The sequence below is a fragment of the Athene noctua genome, chromosome 1 (assembly GCF_965140245.1).
Source record: "Athene noctua chromosome 1, bAthNoc1.hap1.1, whole genome shotgun sequence".
In the NCBI taxonomy this organism is placed as follows: Eukaryota; Metazoa; Chordata; class Aves; order Strigiformes; family Strigidae; genus Athene; species Athene noctua.
In genome coordinates, this window is record NC_134037.1 from 235,538,997 (window position 1) to 235,562,742 (window position 23,746).

The following is a 23,746-nucleotide window of genomic DNA, read 5'->3' on the forward strand; positions in this document are numbered from 1 at the left end:
TTTTTTTTTTTCAGAAAAGAGATTTTTAAAGTTAACACCTATCACTTTTCAAAGTTTTGTATTTCTTAACTGCTTTGTTGAATGGATCTCATTTCTTCTTTACTGGCCGTTTAGCAGAATTTGTAGTAGGAAGGCCGATTACTTTGAGCAATGAAGATGGATGCAGTTGGATTTATAACAAAAAAAAGCTTTTTCTTTGACTGTGTTAAATTTTATTGATATGGCAATCCATATCTTCATAATACCTGCATGGCATTATGCTATATACATCCATAAAAATGACTGGTGTAAATAATTGCAGGATCTGGTTCTGGCTGTGAGTTTAATACCATTTGTTAATAAATCTACCAGCACCTTCTAGGTGTAAATAGCTATTTGTCTTGTATCTGTGGCCATTATCCTGTGCATAGTGGGAGGAAGGAGCAAGGTGTGTTTTAATGCTATGCATGAAGCTGCAAAACTTTTGTTGTAATAAAGGCACTTTATAAGGTCCCAGTTTCAAGTGCTTGTTAGTTTGAACTACTCACCTGTGTAGTCTGCCTCCTAGAACAGCTCATAAGGTTAATAATGTATACTGTCCTACACAACCTAATAGCGTCTCCACTTGGATATATGCCATTCATCTTGCTTTGACTGTGACATCTTTAAAGTTCCTGTATGGGGAGAGACGGTGCCTAGTTCTGCAAAGAAACTCAGTATCTTAGTCTAAAAAAGAATGAAGTCTGTCAGAAGTGTAGAAGTAAAACACTGAGAACTGAAACTTGCTTTCTTAAGTATCAGTATTTTTCAATCATTCAGACTGTTAGAGGTTCAATAGTAGCTTCCTAGAACAAGACAAAGATATGGCTGGAGTTCTGAATGGTGATCAGAGCCTGAGCTGTTTTGATTCCTTAGTTACTATTTCAGTCTGAGAATCTATCCGATTTTGCACAAGTCTCTGACCGTGATTTTGTTGCTTATGTGAGATGTAAAAACACTTAACTGTGTAAAAATCACATGTAAGAGAAAGGTGAGACTTTCTTCTTTGGACTTCAGCAACTGACAATGTCGGGTTGATATCTGGAACACAGCAGCTAAAAAGCAGGCAGATGTAATTTTCTAATTGCCGTATAAAGTAAGTAAGCAGAATATGCATGTCTGCTTTAGTATGGAAGGTCATAAAATTATTACTAATTTCCTTGTTTCGAAGTACATGTACACTGTGTTGTATTGCATAGACAATAAATTACTGCTCGGCTGTTCAGAGCATGTTTGATGACTGAGGAGATATATTTCAATTTTGTTTCAGATTTCTTAATTTTTATAATGATGTCACTGTTCTGGAAACAGCTCAGAAACAAGGAATCTCCTGTGTCAGGTAGAGCTGCCCATGTTGTTTGTTGAAGAGGAGTAATGCAGTTGGAACGGTTGTTTTACCAATGATGTGTGTCATCCCAGTCCTCTTGAACTGTGTTAGAGGGCCAGACTCTGTCACTTTATGTTGCAAGTGATTAACTCTACTGTTATATTTCCAGTACTGCAAAACTTTGATTGTTACTGTCCATCTCTTGCCTACACATAATAGGACAGAGCTACAAACCACACAGCTCAGCAGGTGTTTTGCATGGATTATAGAGGTGGGTGAAGGTGGGAAGGGGGAGCAGAGCTGCCTGAGCTGAGATGTTCAGTCAGCAGGCCAGTCACCCTGTGCTTCATGTCAGTGAGTCTCTGCCTACCCTCTTTCTTTCCTGTGGCATTCTTTCCTCATTCACTGTTCTTAGCAGCAGCCTGATGACAGTCTTTGCTCTTACCAGCCCTTTGCCATACCAAGACACTCGGGCTGTTTGACATGGGAGAGTCACGCAAGGGAGGTCTGAGTAGGAAGGGGAAAGAAGAGCCTCAGACAGTCATGTTTGGGCAGGCTGGTAAGGTGAGGTAGCAAATTTTACTCTTAGAAATGGTAGTCTGACCTTGCTCTGGTGAGAGCTCTTGGGATGATGTTTCTGCTCATATTTATTTTTTTCCATGGAGGCAGGATGATTTGATATGCCAATACAATCACCTTGTTTTGTTTCTGTAAGCATAATTGTTTCTATGTTAGGGATTGAAACACCAAGGGCGGGACAAAGCGGGAAGCCAGAAGTCAGGGGGAGAGCAGCTAGGAAGTGTTGGTCTGGTGGAGAAGGTAAGGTGAGGAGAGGGTGTTAACCATGTTAATCACTTCTGAAAGGCTGGAAGCCACTGGTGTATGCTGTGCAGCCTTACCATGGACATTCAGAGGAAGATTGAGAAATGGATGTGAATAGTTAAGAGAGAAAACGAACAAACAGGAAGAGGGTAGATGGAGGAATTGGTCGTAGGGAGGAAGGTGATGAGGACAGAAAACTTGGGCATGTGGGTAGGGGTAGAGCTGTGCATGCTGGGCTTGAAATGGCATCAACTCTTCGGGCAGTTTCTCCAGTTGCAGATTAACTATGCTGTGAATATACAGGCACCATATTTGGCCTAGATCAGACCCAGCTCAGCACTAACAGTTTATTAGTTCAAGTGCTGTGCCATGTTAAAACATCTCTGATATTTCCAGGACCAGCTTTGCAGTGCAGCTGCTTTCAGACAGTGTCTGAACTAATAAGTCCTGATGGACCCAAGCTGGCTCTGTGCAGATCCACTTGGGTGTTTCTGTGCTGTGCTTCACGTTCCAGGGGATTTTATTAGGTTGGCTGGAAATCCAGATCTGAACTTGCTTTGTGCAGGGTAGTTGATATCGATGGTTAAGAAGGCCTCCTGAATCTGGAGTTCTGATGGAATTGTGGTACAGAGACACCAAAGTGCTAGTAAATCCTGAAGGACCACATGGACTTCATTGGTGGATGGCCAAGTTTCCAGATTGTGTTTTTATACATTTCTTGTAGTAGTTGGATAATCAGGGATGTTCTCTTACCTATGGATCTGAGCCCCCTTTTACCATTGACAATGTAGAGCTTCCTGTAGAGGTTTCCTGTTGTATTGGTCTAGCTACTAAACAGATACAAGGGAAAATAATTAGCTCCTGAGGATTAAAACTTGGTCATCTCGCAGCTAGAAAGTTGTTACAAGGAAAATAAGGAGCTCTTGAGGATTAAAACTTGGTCATCTCACAGCTAGAAAGTTGCTAATGATGTGCGTTAGTAGAGGAGATTCTATCTGTGTTTTCTGAGTATTCATGTACATTTTTTTTTTTAAATCCTACCACCTGAACCGATGAGATTTTTGTCTTATGCGCATATAGGAAATTTCTACTTGCTTTGTGAGTTGGGCCCATGTTACGACCATTTTTCGTGTTTTCTCTGAAAATCATAAGGACTAGAAATTATTTTCTAGGCAGAGAAATAATACTGAGACCCCACCTAATTGTAGGGTTCTAAAGACAGGGCTCTGGAAAACCCTCAAATGTTGGGGTAAAGTCACTGTTGGTGACATAGATCTGATCTGGTCTCTGTGTAACAAATAAACATTATTACATAATGGCTTCAAACTGGTCTTACCAACAGCAACCAGAATCACACTAGCTGCTTAACAGAATGGGTGTGAAGGGCAGTGTCTTTTCAGTACACTTTCTCAGAGATAGGTGTTTTGTCAGAACTGGAACTATTTATACGTTTCACTGGTTTTAGCAAAGAGGTCAGGAATTGAAGGCAGTTTTCTAAGTCTGTTATTCTACTCTACACCTGAAGTTAAGACTGCTGTACTTAACTTGTTCTGTGTTTGTCTGCATTAGGAAAAGAAGTAGAGGTTAGCTGCAAGCTGAAAATTATTTTCAACCTTTATTTTTCTGAACTAGACAAATTTAGTTGACTACATTTTTTCAGTCTGCTGTTTTCTTAAACAGTAAATTGATTAGCTTTTTTATTGTTTTATGGGAACTGCCATATAAATAGTACTGGAAGGATTGCAAGGGCGGACGGAAATTTAACAATCCTATTATTTTTAGGAATTACTTATTTAAAAATAAAAGGAGCAGTTTCACATTAGACTTGGCAAGTTGTTTGAACAAATCTCATATATGCCAAAAGTCAGATGGAGGCAGAAATAAATGGACTGTGATGCCAAACCATAGGGCATCAGCACACATTAAATTAATCTCTCGTTCTTTTAAATGAGACTAAGGAACTTTTGTCTCTGTGCAACAACAGAGGAAGCATTTGACGTGAAAATTTTGGGTCATATTGAGAGAAGATGTCATAGCAAAAGAAGCTGTGGAATACTTAATGCATAAAAGTAGTTTCCTTTAAAAACTGAAGTAGGTAGTTTTTATATTTTAATTTTTTTCCATTCTCGCACCTTGCACTTAACACTTTGATACATGCTTTTATTTAGCATTTAAAAAACAGTTCGATTTATCTGCTACAAAATAGACCACACTGCTGGGCTGTTAGGGAGTTTGATTCAGAAGTTGTAATGCATGTCAGAATTGAGCAGTATGCTTCAGCATTAATAATTCTAGACTAATTTAGATAAAGAACTTAGAAATAATATTTACAGTAAACAAATACGTTTTTTAACAGCTGACTTAAAACATTAGAAAGATTATGTAAAATATGTTTACATATTTATATACATTTTTAATAAGGTGAATGTGAATATGCTTATTTTAGAAGTTAGCACTCTGTGGACATGTTTTACTTAACCTCCCCTTAAACTGGCATTTGTATCTCCTGAACAAAGCCTTTTGCCTGCAGGTAATTTGCACCATTTCTTATATGTCATCTCTTAAAAGGCATACTGAGCTCAGCTGTGTATAAAACAGATCTAACTGGCAAGCTAGGGAGCCAGGAGGAAGCATAGCAAATAAAATAACTGAAAAGAGATGTTTTAATGTGTAACACCATCTCCTACTTCTGCTTTCTGCCATCTGGCTTGGAAGAGACCAACTTATGCCAATTTAGGCCTCTCTGCACATGGGAATAGGGCTGATTCAGCCAGTAATACAGCTGCACCAGTGTTGACCCTATAAATACTGAGAAGGGAAGTCTGAAGTTTGTATCCTTTCAAGTGATAACCTGTTCTTGAACTTCTCAAGATTGACCTCTCCTTCATTCAGCTCAAAGACCTGCATGATCTGCCTAGCATCTAGATTTCACTAACAGATTAATTAGTACTGTCCATTGCTGCCAGTGAGTCCATGAACGTGTTCTTTTGGCCTAAAAAGTGAAAGTGCCACCAGCATAAGGGGAAGCCAAAAGATGGTCTCAGGCTTAAGTCTTAATATTTAGCTGTATTGCGCAACTGTCTACTGGAGCAGAAGACCACTCAAGCTGTCTAGTAGCATTTCCATGTGAAGTTTTGCTCAAGATAGAAAACAGTGCTGGTTTTAGATATTATTGTGTTTTATTGTAGGATTTTCATGTGAAGTGGGAGCCAGAAAGACTTTAAGGGGTGTAAATTATGTCACATTAGATCTTTTTTCCTTGGGGTACCAAGTAATAAATGCTGTGATTACCAAACTGATAGCCATTCTATCTTTTACAACAGGCATGGCAAAAGTCCTCTCACTGAAGCTAGTACTGTGTATGGACAAGGAGAAGGTAGAGTGGGGGGGGTAACATCAAGTTAACATAACTAAGTAACAGCTAAAAGATATTTCCTAAAATTGTGTGTGCAAGTGCAAAGCCATACCTCATATGTAAGCACCTGCAAAAGAGGCTGTTCGCAAAGTTAAGTTGAACTGTGTGCCATTTAGTACTCCCCTGAGAGTATTGTTAGCCAAGGAAGCAACAGTGTTAGTCTTTTGGCTCACCTCTTGCTTTCCAGCCTCTGTAAAGTCACATACTGATTAGCTCATAATGGTCAAAGACCCCAATGTCACATATTAGAGTGGGTTATATTCTGTGCCATCTGCTCCCGCCATGGGTTCTGTCCCTTTGTTCTGGTGATCATGTAACCGTATGGTGAGTGAGAATAGCTTACTGATATGGGTGAAAATACTTCTTTTTTGTGGCTGGTTATTTCTCAGCTGGATCAGTGAACTGAGGTGACTTGCTGTGTGGCCACAAGATTGCTAGTTTTGACGGAAAGAAAGGAGCAGAGATGCGCAACAGGAAGAGAGCAGAGGCGGGGACCTCGGGATTGCGCTTTTCAATGGCCTGTGATCTTTGGTCATTTGAAGCCATTCATGAAACTGTATCTTCATCCTGTGCATACCTGAATTCACTCGTTATGTTAATAGTTACTTGCCTTGTAATTTATAAAAATTGTCAAAAGTTTGGGTGATACAAAGTACTGGATTTAATTAATTTTCACAGGGCTTTTTTCAGGGCATGTTGCAGGACAGAGAACACAGGCACTGAATTAAAACAGTTTACTTCAGGGTTGACTGATTCTAAAAAGAACATAAATAAAATTATTATTACATTTAACATATCTGTACCTTTAGGCTACGTAGTTTAAAGTCTTCCATAAAATGTCCATTTAATGGACTCCATCATAATGTCTGCATCTGACACACCTTTCGTGCATGGTTAGAAGTAAGAAGGGAATGGAAAAGACTTGTGTAGGTGACGTATGGTTTAATATCTGTTTTTAAATGAAATCTTAACTTTATATTTCCAGACTTTTAAATAATCCTGGTTTTTTGCAGAGTGGTGGTGGTAGGGAAATTTGCGCTCTCAGAGGGTTTTTTCCTCTTACGCAATTGACAGATATTTACAGCCTTTTTGCTTGCTTGGCTGGCAGCTTTTTGCATGGGAATTCCATATAACTTGATATTAGTCTGTTACATATAGTATTCTATAAGCAATTTTTATAAATAAAAAAAAAAAGTGAACAGACCTTGCATCATCTATAACAGTTTCATAGATCTTAGTGGGAGTTTTATGTTCTTTTCCAATTTATTCATGTTGCTGTACCAGCTAACACTAACACTTTTTTTTTTAATGGCCAGATTCATTAGTGCCTCATATCTATCCATTGTGGAAGAAATTATTGCCAGAAATCCTTTGACAGCTGGTTCATTTTCACTTTGTTCTGTTTATATATTTTATAGAATTTGCCTGGTTGTATGTCTGACCTCCACGAAATATGATAGGCTTTTCTCTTTTTCTGTAATGGAAAACTTTGTTTAAGCTTTTATAGTCTCTTTCGCTCAGCTTCAAGATTCTGAGGTTCTGCCTGTAGACTCCAGTACAACTGATAGATATATCACCCATATTTTTAGATGGACTTTGTGTAATTTAGTTAATATTGAATAACAGTAAATTATAACTTCAGCAAAGTAGACACACTTATCAGCCGCGTGTTGGTATTTAGTTGTTTTTCATTGTACTTACCTCAGAACTCCCTCCCCTGGAATAGCTGTAGTGGTGCTGCATCTGGATTCATTCTGTGTTGCTGGAGGTGTCTGTAAGGTCAATGGAGACAGAGGCGTATACTTACAGAGGGTGATACAGGGGGGTTTAGGCTGTAGGTGATTTCAGCTGCCCCCTGGAAGTGCCTGTCATCTGTCTTCCTTGGCAATTTAGACAGTGGATTGCTAATTGACATGCCTCCTTGGGACAAGATTAATCAAGCCCCCCTTGTATCAGTTTTTTGTATCCTTGTAGGGAATGTTGTCCTAGGAGAATGGTTTACCGTACTGGCACATCTGTTCGTAAACTGATCTTTACTGTGTGTTACCTGCAGTTTACAGCTGCAGGACAGTTGGTAGAGAGTATAATACTCATTGAGAAAGGTCTTACCTCTCTCAGTTGTTATTCTTGTAGATGAACAAGTTTCTCTGGGCTGAGCTGTGGAAACTGTTGTAATACATGTAGAGGCAATCATCTGATGTTTTCATTTAGGATTTAACAAAAAAGCTCTTCCTGTAATGTCCCTTTTGTCTGCTTATTTTCTGTAAGATTATTTCTTATCTGCATGTGAATCTTAAAACTAAAAAAAAAAAAACCCAAACCAAAAAACACCTAGTTTAACTCTTAGCTTTGCTAGAAAATTGCTACAGTACTGCTTTTTAAAAAGTCTTTATTTATTTAACTACAAGAGATCCTTGCCCAGATACAAGGACTGATAAATGTAATGATGTTAAAGAAATCCAGTTACCTTTCCTGGTTAAAGGCCAGAACACACACAAGTTAGTTTTGGACACCTAACTTCAAAAATCCTTTGCTCAGCGTATTCCTAGTCATGAACTGTTTAAACTAGGATAAATAGGACCTTCTTTGCCCTTAAGGCCACATTAATACTGCATCCAGTTTTCCAAGAAGGCATTCTCCCAATTGCCTCTTTTTATCTGCCAGCCTGACATCTAGTAGAGACAATCTGTAACAAAAATATACTTCAGATGCCCTTGGAAGTGGACTGGGGTATTGCCTACATTTTGAGGAAACTGAAGGTGCAAGAAAAAGAAACCACTTTTGCCTTTGCCCCGTCCTTTCCTTCTTCTTGTGTGTTTGCACGTGTACATGACCCTTCTGGTAAACCATCTTCTGTGGCAGCTGTGTGGAGAATGTGACATACACTCTGATCCCCTCAGCATGAGATACTGGGACTTAAGGCTGGTTCATTAGGGTATGGTTGCTGCTGTCCTCTGTGCAGCATTGAACCCCATGAAGCTTGGGGAGGACTAAATGGGCAGAGCTGTGCTTCTCTTCACATGGGGAAGAGCTACTGGCTGAGCCAAGGCAGCTCCAGGGCCAGGATGCATATCCAAAAGGGCAGAGCAGAGGGTGCTGAGCCTGGGATAGCATGGGGCAGGCCTTAATGATGGAGGGTGTTTATCTGGATTGGGAAGGCAGAGGATTGGTGAGGAAGAGATGGGACACTGTATCCCTTGGTTTTGTTACACTGAATGCTCCCTAAGTGCAGGTGTCTCCCAGGCTTATTGGGGTGGATAAATTCAGCGTGTTACTGAAAGGTTAGGAAAAGAGCATCAACTAAATAAAGATGTGAACTTCATTAAAAACAGCTATATAAGGACAGACTGTCTACTTAATTGTTCACATTATACAAGATGCAACTTAGGGCTCAGCTGGACTCATTCCCAGTGTTCATAAATCTATGCATGAAGAAAGCAGAGCAAGTGAGCGCTAAAAGTTCCTTTGGGGTTTTTTTTGGTTTGCTTTTTGTTTTAAATTTTGAAACTCACATTTAGTGTGTATATTTTAACATGTTCATGTGAAACACATCAAAGTAAACACATGCAGTGTGTTTCTTTCACTGTCATTAATCACTGTAGTGTTTTTAAAAGTAACAAAAAATACACTAATGTTAAACTGTGGTCAAGAATTGAAATATACACAGCTCTAGAAATTTGAAGTTCGCCTTTGCCAGGGCAAATGTAGCTTGACAACCGTGTGTGTTTATGTATCAGCATATGAAGCAAGTCTGGTTAGAAAATACGGACTTTTTCCATTAAAACCCCTCAACTTATATTGAAACTTTTTAAAGCACTTTTTCAAGGCACCTGAAGACTCAGCTAAAAATTCAGGGAAAGAAAATGTAAATTCTCTGAACCTGTCTGAGAATTATTAACCTCCAACACTATCGCAAAATGCACTTGCTTTTTAAGCTCTTCTTACATCTTTATCTGGGCAATTTCTGGTTCTGACACAACTGAATAACCAGAAGTGCATGTGAAAGAAGAGGGTTATTTGGGGCTTTTTTTTGCCACTGAGGCACCAGTGAACAGCTTGTGAGAAGTCCACCTGTCCTTTCCAGATATGATGGGGATAGGCTTTCACCCAGAGTGAAGGACAGCTATTTTTAGTTGTACTTGAGGTTCCCACTTCCCTGTTTTCCATAGAAAAGAACTGTGCTATCTCCACAAATCTCCTGGATGCTACTGAAAGGGGAAGGACAATGTGGCACTTTTGTTCCTTCCAACAGCTTTCCCTATGAATAGCTGCGCAGCCCACCTCTGCTGCTCCTCTCTGCTTTTCTCAGCAGCACCATAACGCAAACATCAGCCTGATTCCTGTCAGTCCATTCTCTGGGGTCTGGATACTGGTTATGTATGAGAAATGCTTTAGTAATTTTTCTTGCTCTGATGAATGCCTATATGAAAGGAATTGGGACAGAACTGGCAGTGTGCAAGCTAAGAAAGATGATGCTGTCATGTTGCTCTTCACTCAGATGTGGGAAGTTGTTTTCATAAATATAAGTTAGAGTTAGACTTTCCCTACAAAGAGAACTTGGATAGAGTATAATCAACTGGGGATCCTTATAGATGTTTTTTCAGACTTGAATCAGCATCCCTGTGGGAGCTGGTTCTTTTCTAATTTTTTTTTTCATTGCACAGAGAAATTGCACTTTTATGACTTTGCTTTTTGTCTTTTTTTGCTTAAAGACACAGCAAAGAGAACAACTGTCAGAGACTTAAGACAGAGCTGCTGTATTCTCTCGGCTTCTTTTTCCTGTGGGAGGAATTATATGTACTCTTTATTTTTCAAGATTATACATAACAGATAAACAAGTGTGCATATCTTTCACAGAAGTAACAACAACTCAGACAATTCCTGTCCCATATTCCTGCATAATCTGACTTTCTGAAAGCTTTAGAGGACCACTGTTTCTTACCACAAATATTTTGCCTTTTTGTGCTTTTTTTTATGTTCACACTGTGCTTGGCCTTACCAAAGCATTCTCAATGGTCTTTGTGACTAATCAGGGCAACATATCAGTTCATCTCACTTAACTGGGCTGTCAAACTTAGGAGCTCTCTTGCCTAAGACTCTCTAGGGGGGAAGTGGTTTTCAAAATCTAAATTGTGCCCAGGTGCATATCTTTCCTGTGGCAGATAGAGAGTGCCAGGAAGTCTGGAATCATAATTTAGGTGCCTCGATCAGGTAGGATGAATTTGGGCTGAGGCATATAACTTTTAGGCAGAAAATAGATGAGTTTTCAAAAGTGTCAGTCCAATTAATTCTGAATGTCTCGGATAAGCATGGCAGGATGTGAAATACTTCTCAATTTACAAGTTCATAACATTTTCCTCTTCCCCTACAGAGGCTGCTACTGACCCCCCTAAGACACCTGACAGCGAACCTTTGTTTACAAAACTGCGCAATCCAAGCACAGGCAAGTTTTGGAATTGTGACATGAGCCTGTTAATATTCTGGTTGATTCCCTACACCACCAAAAGATTCATATTTTGCAAGCTGAAATAATGGTGAGAGTTTAAGTCTTACGTGCCAAAGACACTGGTGGTGATGCCAGATAGTTAATACTGTGCAAACATTTAGGATTTCTTTTATAATTTTAATTGGATGAACTGTTTATTCATCAGGAATATTGGCAGCATAAAAAAGAGATGTAATTTAAGTTCTGTTTATAAGTGCATTAGTTTTGGGGAGCTCAGAGTGTTGGGTGTTGAGCCTGGGCTTTTTTTAAATCCAAATTTAGGCTTCATAGCATTCATCTTATGCTATAAAATAAATAGTCAAAGTTAGAAGAAGTGATTCAGTTATATTTACCAAGCTTTTTGAGTCTTAATTTTTAAATCTAATTTTCTTCTTTCCCTGGTCCAAGTGGCGGTGTCTCTTTCCTCATTCATAGATGATGAGGCACTCTGAATTCAAAATGCTTTGGAAGGACCAACAAATGCAGGCAATATAATGACACTGCTATCCCACAGTTACTTTCTTCTAGTCAGATTGTTCTTTTTGTCAAGGATTTGTTATTATATGAGCAATGTAATAATTGGAGCATGAGATACTGCAACAGAAACTTGTTAGGGTTAACATTTTGTTGGAAAAACACATTTCATGCTTGTTTTTTTTCTTTTCACAAACTTATTTATTTTCTATAGATTTTTGTATGTTTTTGTTTTGAAATACACTGCTAATATTTATATATGTTTGTAAGGAAAGTCTTCAGGTACATTTTAATGTCACAATATAGTAACTGCTACTTGTTCCTGAAAGAGGAAAATAACTAAAAAAAATAGATACAGAATGTGAAATCATTCGTCATGATACCTGTTTTTTGATTGCTCACATTTGCAGTGGGAACATATAGCCATGGATATTTTCCACCTGCTGTATTATATTGGCTTTCTAATTCATTATGTTTTTAAAAGCGTAGATATTAATTTTGATTTTCTCTGTGGAAGAAGAGATCTGTTTACCTTGTAGAAACAGAGATCTTGGGAAAGGTTTCTGGGGAAAACCTAAAGTACAATGATTGCCTGGGTGTGTTCCTTCAGAATTTGCAGGAGCTTATTTATAGACCTGCATAAACTTTTAGTTATGTAGCCTGTTATAGGTTCTGAAAATGGAAGGACTGAGAACAGTCCTATTAATGTATTTTCCTTACTTTTGGGTCTAACAGATGAATTATTGATGCCAGATATTGTATAAATATGCACTGAAGGACTCGGCACACTATAGAATTCGTGCTAACCACTTAATTAAATAAAAGTATGTATGGTCTTTTTTATAGACAGGTAAAAAGGACAAAATTTCTATCCCTTACAAAGACTGTAAACTAGGGTTCAGCCTGCAATTCAGCAGTACCAAAAGAAGTGTTTTTCAAGTGCTGAACAAAAAGAAGGGAAATAACTATACCACAAGATATAAGCAACTAGTTGAATTGGTAAAGTTGTGAGCAAAGCTGCCTAGGTTCTCTCTCCACCTCCTAGAGTTTGTGTCTAATGATAGTGTTGGGAAGCTGTGATGACTGTCCTTTTAACATAAGCAAATAAATTAAGAATCTGGAATTGGGCAATAGGAGTGGTCCCTCTTCCAAGATTTCATAGCTCACCACCACATTTGGCCAGCGCACTCACTGGTAGGAGTCTTAAGTTGTTCAGTGAGCACTTCTGTGAGTAGTTTTGACGTCTGGTGCTGATCAAACTATGGTGTAGACCCTTGTTGAAAAGCACATGGTAATGATTGAAACCTCTGCTCCCCCTTATATCTACTCTTCACTCCTCTCCCCAAAAGAAAAATTATCAGAGAACTGAAACCGTATCTTTAGGTCAGGTTAAACATCTGGTTAGCCTTGTGGATAAAGGGGGAAGAATGCATTATAAGTCATTTTTGGGAAGAGATGTGTCTGCCCATTTTAGCTGACCTGCCTTTGTACCTCGGAATCTCTGCAGACTGAGAACAGCAGTGCTGATGTCAGCTTGCAGGAGCTTACACTGAGACTGTTGAGCCAGCCCATGATCTGCAAGTCAGCACAGCTTTGCAATTTATGTGTTCCGAGCAGGATTGCCATGTTGTAGCTGTTCTTGTGTCTTGAAGGTGGATTGATAACCAAGACAGGACCAGTCGAGTCAGCAGACTCAGCTGACCAAATTTCATTAGCCCCTTCTGTAGTTCTGGCAACTTTCTGGTTTAGGTATGGAAACGGCTGTTTGCAAGCCAGTCATCACCCTTTCATTATAACCCAGAACTAATGTGAAATGGCGGAGCTGTGCTATGGAGTGGCGTAAAATAGAGCTTTCCTTTTCCTTTCCAAACTATCATGATTCTGATGGGCACTTTGAAGCAACTTCTTTTAGCTTCCTTGTTCACCTTATTGTTCACCATACTGAATTATCATCAATCCATTTTGATGAAAAAAAAAAATAAATTAAAATTGTCACTTGAAAGATGGAGACTTTTGTTCCCCTAATTCAGAGTCTGATATTGATATCTTGGAGACAAACATGATGGAATGAATTTTCTTGTTTTCCACCTTCCCCCTTCAATCAGACAAAAGCTGATTTCTTCAGTGATTTTGATTTGGGTTTGGATCAAAGACTTTGTGTTGTAAGATGAACTATTCACACATCTTATTTATTGATTCAAATTCAGTTTGGTTTATAGAGCTGGTAAATGAACATCTGTATATAATAGTTTTCTTTGTCTGAGCTTTCTTTGTAGTGAGTTTATGTAGAATGTGTGTATGTTTGTGTGTCTGTATGTATATAAGGGACATTCTTCAGATGTATTGGGTATTCTTTTGATTTTTGCGAAGGCTTACAAACACAAACCAGATTTCTTTTCAACAGGGGAAGCAACCCTTTACTTATTCAATAGTGGTGCACAGCAGCTGTTTGAAGTAAAAGCTTTTCATGAGGAATATCGTTCCTGGTTTATAGGTCAGACTGTTCAACAAGGTGAGTAATATAACGTATCCTTCCCTCAACTGTAACTAATGTTCATACACAGACTTTCCCTCTTTCTTCTAGTAAATTTACAGGTGTTTTTCTTAGTTGTTTGAGGCATGCTGCATCACATCCCCACCTTCTGACACGCTCATTTGCCATCTGGATTTAACCAGGGCTGGGGGCTTTGTGGTCTCTCTTTAAACGGCTGCCTTTGGCAGCCTCAATTAGACAGATGTTCATTTGTCTTTGAGGAGGGGGGGGCGGGGGGAAGTCATTCAATTGTATTTAAACTGAAAATACTTAGCTTGCCTTGTCAATCAGACCAGCAAGTCCTCAGTGTAAGTAAAATATGTGTTATCCTACGTGAGGGAATAAGGGCTGGAATTTAGCTACCTAAGCAGAGCGGCGATGTGTTAGGGCTCCAGGGCATTGGAATGTATGATCTTGCTTTCTTTTAATTACTTCTGTAGTCCCCTGTGTGAGTGCTGGGATTTCAGGATAGGCCTGATGTCTGAAGGTGCACTTTCAGTGTTTTGTCTTAAGTAAGCTTGTCTATACCATCTCAGCCATTCTCTGATCCTAGCTCACCTTTCTGAAAATGAGGAGGAAACTTATGTTACTGCTTGTGACACCTTTAACAATTCTTCATCAGTAAGGATGTCACTGGAGTAGTGTTTCTTTGCCAGCATGTCTATAGACCAAGCAGTAAGTATTAATTCAGGAGATGAAAGTGTATTTATTTTGTCCTTTTTAACTAGAAGAAAGACCATTTATAGTAATAAATAAAAGCAACCCACCAGATATATGTCTTCTTTAACAGTAATATCCCAAAGCTTGTGTTAACTTTTAAACATCCTCTGCAGGTGCATAGAGCAGTGCAAGCAGTATGTCTTGTGAGCTTTTCCTTGTTCCATCTGGGGGTGAGCCAAAAGACTGGGTCTGCTTGCTGCCTCCAATTATATCCATATTGTATTCTTCCCCTCCCTTTCTAACCTCTATTTTGGCCCTTGGGAAATAGTTGCCTTAAGGAATCATCGCCTCAGTTTTCTTTAAAAGATACAGGCAGAAAAGTTGTTTCTGAATGTTAGGGCTGCTGCATTTCTGAAACGGCCAAGGGAAGAACAACACAAAAAAGCTGTGTGTTTGCAGTTAAAGCAAATTATCTTGTTATCTGCAGAGAAGGGCAGAGGTCTTTGTACACCTACAGTAAGGCTGAATTTTTTAGGAAAAAAAAAAAAAGTCTTCCTGGAGGTACAGTGGACAGCATTTAAATGGAAGCTTTGAGACTGTGGCTAGTGGCTTTTTTCCCCTCCAGGTTTATTATCAAAGCTTTCATATTTGTAAATAGTCCTAATGCTTGCTTTGCCTCATGCAGTGCATCATATTAGTAATATAGATGTTAGATTGGGTATCAGCTTCATCCAAACCATGTTCTTCCCACCCCATCTTTTGTTAGTTTTAGGGCCATTGCAATAGGATTTCCTTTTCTTTAATTATCTAATCATGTGATTTAAAACAACCAAAAAAACTGCATTTATTTGGTTTTGGTTTGCTAATTAATGTCAAATTGTCATCAGTTATTGGGTTTCATTAGTGAATTTTCTTGATGTTACATTGTTTCCAATTATCTACAATTATACAAAAAGCCTGACTAAGCCATTGTCCTGCAATGAGCTCCAGATGGGTAGAGGTGTCTGTTTCAATGGGAGACCAGGTTCTTTGTGTGTAACTTTGAATACAACATGCTGAGCCATAGTTTCTGATTTATGTATTTTGTTCTTACAGATGAGAGGCAGTTCTAACTTAACTAGCTCTTGAAACTCTCTCTTGCCTCACTTACCTCTTCTGCCTTGACAGTGTTGCCTTGATCAGTGTTTGAGGTGGAGTGTATACTGGATATATCTGGTATCCCAAAACAAGTTTCTGTTACACCCAAATCTGCCAATAGAGGGCAGCTTCAATTTTGCTGTTCTTGATATAGTCCAGAAAAAAAGCAAAACTAAGAGTGCTTGAAGCCAGCAGACTGCAGTGGAACTTGTGCTCTGGTTTGGCAGGGTTGAGAATTGAGTTCTGTATTTTTAATATAAAATCATGAATACTATTTTCCTGCCCATTTTAATAGAATGTTTCTATACTTACAGAAAAAAAAATATTCTCCTCTTGCACACACTCCTGAAAAACATCCTAAAAATAAAAGGTCAATGTATTGTGTCTCTTGGTACTAAGTTTCCTTCTATAAATCTGTCACCTAGATGGGCGCCTGCTGTTTGTTACACCAATGGACCCCTTATTTCTGGTACTTTACTACCTCATAAAGGCAGACAAGGAGGTAAGCCTGCTTTATTTTAATTCTCAGAAGAAAATGATTCTGACTTCATTTTCTGCAGAAGTTATGTTAATTTTACAAAAAGGGCCTTCCATAATAATGGAAATTTTGCATTTAAAGCAGAGATATCCACTTTAGAAGTGCTTTTGTTTGCATCAAGTTTTTTGGTCAGTAAAGTATATTCCAGGAGTCAGCTTGCAATCTCAACAGAGTAATCACCTCCTTTATAAGAGAGCAGAGAATCTCTTTTGTCTTTTGTGAGAGCCTATCGCAGAACTAGTGAATTATGAGATGTCATCAGAGTAAAACAAACTAGTGCCCTTTCTGAGGCATCAATAGATGTGTCATTTTGGGAAAAAAGGGAAAAAGGAAGAAGAATTTGAGGAGGAAGAAGGAACATTTCCTTGAATTTGAAAGGAACTGTTACCTTTTTAGAAGCAGTATTTGTAGAGATGATGTATCATAGAACAACAGGATGATCAAGTATCCAAAAGTTGGATAATTAATAAATGCCTTAGTTGATTTATCATGTGTGTGGCAAAACCTCACTCAAATTTCTGAAGTATGTCAAAAGACATAGGCAAAGTTATTGATTTATTGTTTACCTGTGAAAAAAAGAGTATAAAATAAAATGTAAATGTTGATCCTTGTTTTTTGTTTTATGGAGGCAATAATTTCACTTTATGCATCTCAAGAGTTTTTTCTCTAAGAGTATTTCCTATAAGGTTGCTTGCTGTTTTCTGCTTTAGATTGCAAGTGGAGAACGCAGAACAGTTTTTATATGGTGAACAAATAAAGTCCTATTACATGTTTGTAATAGTAACCTATTGTTCCGTTATTTTTAAGTTGTTTATGGTATAAGATGCGCAAACATATTCTATATTTCTGTAGTCTGTTCCTGCTTCAGAGTGGACCATCAGAAGAAGTAATTTCACAAGGAATAGTTTAGCTCCTCTAGGCACTGTGCGCTGTTTGAATTCAGTATCCCTCCAAAAGCTTTATACCAAACTTCAATTAGGGAAACAGTAAATCTTCTCTGTCTTTGTGGTAAAGTATTAAGGTCGCCTGAGCAAAGGACAGCTACTGCTGCTGTTTCTGTGCTTGGGAGCAGCCCTGTACTGCCCTTTACTTTATCGTTACATTGTTTTCTAGGTTTTCTGGTTTTCTAGGCCAGGCATGATGCCAGATGAATGCATAGACCTGTTCTGGGTCCTGAATCAGGGCAAAAGCGTTCCTGCAGTGCCCTGCCTAAGTTTGTATATTCTTCAGTAAAGGCAAGTCTTGGGGATTGTGTTGCAGGTACCAAATGCAAGGCCAGCTTGAATGCACCACAGTCACTTGTGGCTTGAACTAAAGAGTATCAGGGTACCCACTGGGTATCTTATGATGGTTTTGATAGTGTGATGCAGGGATGCTTAATATGTCTTCTGAGCAGAGCCGTGTCCTATACAGCAGGCTTTCTTGACCTAGGCTCTGTGCCTCTGCACAGTGTAAATGTGGCAGTCTTGCTCTGGGACACAAGCAGGTCTGTGCAGGTAAATTAACTGTAGGAAGTAGTTTGTTGCTGCTTTATTTCTGTGTCTCGTAACTTTCTTTTTGCCATTGTTATTATGCCTTTTCTTTTTCAGGAGAAAAAAGATCTTTAAAGCCTTTTTTTTTTGTTTGTTTGCTTGTTGTTATTGTGATTTAACAATGGATGATTACTTTTATTAAGCCTCTGACTGTCTAGCAAGAAGAGTAATTAATAATGAAAGCAGTATACACAAGTGGGTTTTTTTCATGCTGACCAGTATAATGACTTCAGCTTTGGCTCCTGAGACCATGCACTCTCTAAGGATGGAGAGCTCACTGAGTCTTTGTACTGATGCGCTAAAGGATCATTCCAAAGGGAAGGCTGCCAGTTGTGCCAAACCATGCTGAATGATTATGCATTGTTTGGCAACGGCAAAATTTGTTTGATGGTTCTGTCATGTGTGGGGCTATTTAAGTTGTGCCAAAATCACTTTATATACATACTCTGGCCAAACTGGAATTGACTTTGCAGAGGTGAAAGGTTAATAACTGTGTTCCAGAAGCTGCCCTGCTCCTTTGAGATTTATCTTTATGGAAGGAAAAGCAAAATTTGAATGGAAGTTATGACACTGGGTTTAATCCAACAGGTTTTGGTCTAAAACACTGTTGGCACACACCGACTACTGTGTCTTATGTCATCTTCCAAAAAAATCACGCTGTACTTCACATTAGCTTCTCCCCATGTTGTTTTAAATTTAGTCTTTTAAGTGCAGTAATTGAAGAGTTCAGCATTTTGTGGGTATTTACTGGTTTGAAATAAATATTTATAGCTTGCTTTGTGATCAGTTTCTGAATGTATCATGTGTTACCATTCAAGATAGAGTCTTCTTTAAATCCTTTATTTTAAAGCTATGGCCACTGCATGCATATATATTTCTATATATGTGTAGTGTGTATATGTGTCTTAACATTATAATAATGCTTTTATAATCCCTTTGATGTATTTTCAGCAGCGAGGCAAGTTCCAGCCACTCGATCAAGTTGTGCTAGACTCAGAGTACCCTAACTGCCCATTGCTGCTGAAGTGTGCAGATGTTAAACAGTACATACATCATGTAACAGAAGAAAAAGGTGAAAAAAAGGGGCTGGGAGGCAAAAAAAGGGCTGGATTTGTTCATGTCACTTCATTATAAGATAGATTTTTTTGCTTTACCAAACACCCATGGTGCTGGATGCAGCTGTACTTTAAAAACAGAAGCTTAAGCTTAGAAGTCATCATTGCAGTATTGTGAATAGTAATGTGTGGATCACAGATCATCTGCTGTAACCTAAAATACTTGTGCAGTCTTGTTGCTAGGTGTCCTAAAAATGATAAACTCATCAGAGCTGGCTTCTTGACATTATCATATGTGTTGTGAACTTTATTTGTCTTTTGATGAAAGTTCTACATCTCTCTAAATTCTTTATTTAGTGTAGGATGGTCTGGTGTGGAAGAAGTTAACCATTGTCCACTTGGATTTTTTTTTCTCCCTTTGCTGCTAAGCATTTAAACAATAAATAGGAAAAACTGGAGAAGAGAGAATATGCTGCTGAGAAAGGAGAACACAAGTTTTCTAGCTTTGCATAAGATAGTGTTGTGGGTTTCAGTTCAAAGACTTAATTTTTTTAAACTAGAAAACTTGATTTGGATGTATAAGTGTATGAGAGAGAAAACCTAAATGGAAAAAAATAGCTAAGTATCAGTTCTGTACATAGTTTCCTCAGCCTTTGCCCATACCAAAGAATTCCCTTTGGTATGGGGGCTTTTATTTTATTTGAGGACAATAGATGCTTTCTAGGGAAGGAGCATTAAATAATCTTCACAGCTTGACAGACCTGCAAAAGATGCAAGACCTCACTTTTTATATTCAGTCCTTTAAAGAGTGTTCTCCTTTTGTGAATGGTAATTTACCTACACACAGATGGAGATCTACAGGAGGAGGTACAGGAGTCTGAGAACATTGAATCTACCACCAAATGAAAACAACTAAGCTGTCTGACCCTTATGTATGTAGAGCTCCTCCAAGGAGCTGAGGTACACAAATTAAAAGCCAGAAATATTAGGAACTTGCTTTCTTGAAAACTGCCTTTTCATTGAAATATAGATATATATAAGGTGAAATATTTAGGTGATTTACAGATGATTGGGAAGTGTCTAAGGAAAGATGGTAGAAGAATGATAACCCTGCTAAGAAGTAAATCACCAGACCTCTTTATTGCTGTATAGAACATGAAGGGGGGGGATGTGAATTTTTCCCGGAAGGTTTAGATGTCCAAGTATTTCCTGTATGATATGGTGCATAGGCAGTAATGTAAGGCAGTTGTTTCCCCCAGAAAATCAATTTCGGCTTTAGGGCAGGACATGTTTCCGTTGAAAATGATAGCTTTAACAAGAGAGCAGGAAATCTGGGCAGCAAGACTCTTTTTACATTCTTGCTGGGACTGGGATAGTTGCTGTTGTGATAATCCTGGATTTCCAAAAGAACCGTCAGAAAACATATAGTTCCATTCAATATCATTTGGAGCAGGCAACCTTTTTCTTTGGGTGAGTTCTGACTTTTGAGAAGGCTTCTTTTAAGACAGGTGCATCTGAACTGCAAAACCATTTTTGCCTTCCCATGAAGTGATGAAATACTTCCAGTAAAAACTCTTGTTAAGCTTTTAGGCTGTGCCCTACGAGTTGTCATAACACTGACTAAGGAGCTAGAGGTGAGAGAAGGGGTACTAAACTTATGTGCACCCATCTGAGCAGGTGAAAAATCATGCCAGATCCTCTAGGCTGTCAAACTAAGAAATCTGTATAGGAATGTAAGCAAGTCCTGGATTGTTTTTCTGAAGGGGCACTTCCACCAAACAACAGTTCTGCCTTTGGGCAGTATTTATGTTCCCTTCTTAACAGCAAAATAAAAATTTAATTTAAAAAAAAAAAAGTATTTTCTATAGACAAGGTCTTTTATCTTGGTCTAACCTCTGTATCCATTCTGAAATTGTAATTGCAGTTGTTATCCACAAGCACATCCTCTTATAAACTGTGTTCTGTTAGGCAGTAGTGAAGATACTTTACTGTCTGATTTTTTTGCATTGATGTTTTTAATAACGTATGATGTACACCTATAAGTTTGTGTCACTTTGCCAGCAAATTATACTAACCGTAAAGAGGTTATGTTCACTTCCTGGTTTTTGTTCTGAAATGTAAGGTAAAAATTGCTTTTGTCATTAAAGCTGGACACATCTGTACACACACACCAGCTGTATGTGATGTTCTTGGATGTCCCTAGGCGTGTACCTGCATGTACCTGCTGTTTCTTTTCATGTTCAGGTTTAGGTCGGGTTGAAAGTAACAGTGGGCCTTTTTCTTGGGATTTCTTTCTTTTTTTAGAACACCAAGCATATTGTTATGCAACAAACACATTGGCACTTGCTTGCCTGTCATGCACAGATCACTTTTCTGTTCAATCAACTTCTATGTGTTTCATATTCTCATGTCTTTTATTGCCTGTAAAAAATACCAATATTATGACTAAGGTACTCATTTCTAACTCTAAGACCTGTTGTCTACTTGGTAGCCTTTCTTGTTTAAGGAGTAGGGCTTTAGGGTAAGAAGTATCTGTTGTATTGAGTCTTCTGCAGCTCTGATCTGTTTGGCAGAACCTAACAACATTAATTATTTCACTCGTAATCTTAAGGCACTGTCTAACAAATTGTTACTGTAGAGCACTCACAGTTTACACTTACTGAATTAGCAGAAATTCCACCTTCCCTGGCCTCAGTGTTGAAGGGCATTGAAAATTCATTCTGCTGGATTAAATTCCTGGTTACCTGCTTTAGTAGTTGGGGAAAGGGTGTGTTACAGCTTGCTAAATCTGGGTGAGGCAGGTTGTTTGCTAATAAATTCAAACATCGGATAGAAAGTACAATAGAGAAGGTTTAAGAAAGGGTTATGAATTCCATTTCTAGAGTGTTACTCTGTTTCATTTTGCAAGGCAAAAACTGCACTGTGATCTTGTCTGATGTGATTAACATGAAGAGCCAAGAAAACTTACCTGATTAGAATAACTAAGTAATATTGCCAAGCTTGTATTCCCAGAAGGTATGAAAAAAGGGGCCATATGAGTTTCAGAGTTATGGAAAACACTGAGAAAATGGATGTTAAAATGTGCTTTAGGCAGTTTGCTCAACAATACATCAGGGAAACTTCCAAGTCTACATAGCGATTACCCGATCGCTGAACATATTATTTAATTGTAGAACCACTTATATTCCATCTGTATTTCTCAAACCCAATCTTTCCAGATGTCTCTGACCAGTTTTATAGGCACCAGACACATTAGGGAACAAAAGGCTTTCCAATATATACTCATATTATCAAACATAGTCGCTAACTCTCACCAATATCAAATGTGCATCACATGTTAAATCCACGTTCCAATATTGAATCCTTTTGTCAGCAGTTTGTGACTTTCATAACTCACTTTAATTCTTCAGAGGTCTCAAATATTGTCAGTTTCTAGAGTTTAATAGTCAAAACTGTCAAGCACACAAAATATTTTCAAACAATGTGATCTCTGAAGCGTTCAGTGTAATTATTTTTCACGTGTTTTAATGAAAATGGCTTCACAGTTCTACGTTTCCTTTCTGAACTGAGTCACTCTGAATCTGACTGTTGTGGGGGAGTCTGCTTGGGAATCCAGACTAGAATTATTTTTCAGCATGGGTTGGTGGGGGATGGTGGCCAGAGGATGTCCCTTCCTCGAACTTTCTTAGATAAGAGAGGAATCCACGAATCATACTCACTGTACTTGGACCCAAACCATGTTAGTTCTTTGAAACTTCAAGTTTCAAAGGTTCAAGTATCCAGAGCGTCTCCCCCATTTTCTGCTTCTTTTCTTTCAGAGCCATTTAGAAACTTCTTAAGTCCTAAAGGCTGCAGCCAGCAATGTCACAGCTAATTACTTTACCTGTAACTCAACAACTTCATGAAGCCAAGTGCATGTTAGGTTTTTTTTTTCTTTTTGCTTTGAAGAATTTTTGCATTTTACTGTTCTACAACTGTTGCAATAGATATAAACTTTATTTTGTAAAGGTTTCCTCAACCTCTCCATATCCCCTACCATGCATACACAAAGAGCACATAATAGTTAGCTATTTGTATGCAATTTGAAAGAGCCAAGATAAACCCCAAAGAAGGAAATGCTGAAGTAATCATAAATAATATGTTGTTGTTTGCAAGGGGGGAAGGAAACTCCATGAACTGAGTGTTGGAATATCATACTGGATCAGTAAATGACATGAAACAGATGTAGGTATTTATGGGAATGATATACAGGAGATTTAAACTTACTGAAATACCTGTTAAAGAAAAAGACTGAAACACAGTGGACTCTAAAATCTCCTGTGAAATCTTATTAGGCATTTTATTCCATTCCCAAAATGTAGTTTTCTGGGAATTAATACTGAATTTTTATACTGACATTTCCATGAGCCTTTGTAATTTTCTCTCCTTTGCCTCAGCATTGTGATCTTGCATGTCTCCAGATAACTGATCACATGTGAATAGCAAGTGTTCATGATACCCTAGTTATCACAGGGGAAACACTTTCTGAAATTTTTATATCATTGAGTTACATTATGTTGCTCAGTAAAACAGAAATGAATCATGTACTTCCTCCCACGAGGAGTGTGTTTCACCATTTTGGATTCTGTATTTTCTTTTGACACTGTATAATAATTTTCTTTTGACACTATGTAAAAGGGGGACAGAAGTCAAACTTTTGCTTTAGTCGCACTCTGAAGTCAGAGGGGAGAACTGGGAGAACTGATAGGAA

At 38.4% G+C, this 23,746-nt stretch overlaps 1 protein-coding gene across 3 annotated transcripts in view; it reads left to right on the forward strand.

Annotated features, from left to right (window-relative positions):
• The window catches only part of RNASEH2B (ribonuclease H2 subunit B), a 44,139-nt gene that overhangs the window by 1,875 nt on the left and 18,518 nt on the right, over positions 1-23,746 (forward strand). Inside the window, exons 2-5 of one of the 3 annotated variants that reach the window (XM_074913498.1) lie at positions 10,954-11,025; positions 13,946-14,053; positions 16,297-16,373; positions 18,893-19,013. In XM_074913498.1, coding sequence (XP_074769599.1) covers positions 10,954-11,025; positions 13,946-14,053; positions 16,297-16,373; positions 18,893-19,013 — 378 coding nt within the window. The remainder of the gene's footprint in view (positions 1-10,953; positions 11,026-13,945; positions 14,054-16,296; positions 16,374-18,892; positions 19,014-23,746) is intronic. The other 2 variants (XM_074913508.1, XM_074913517.1) reach the window with 2 other exon arrangements.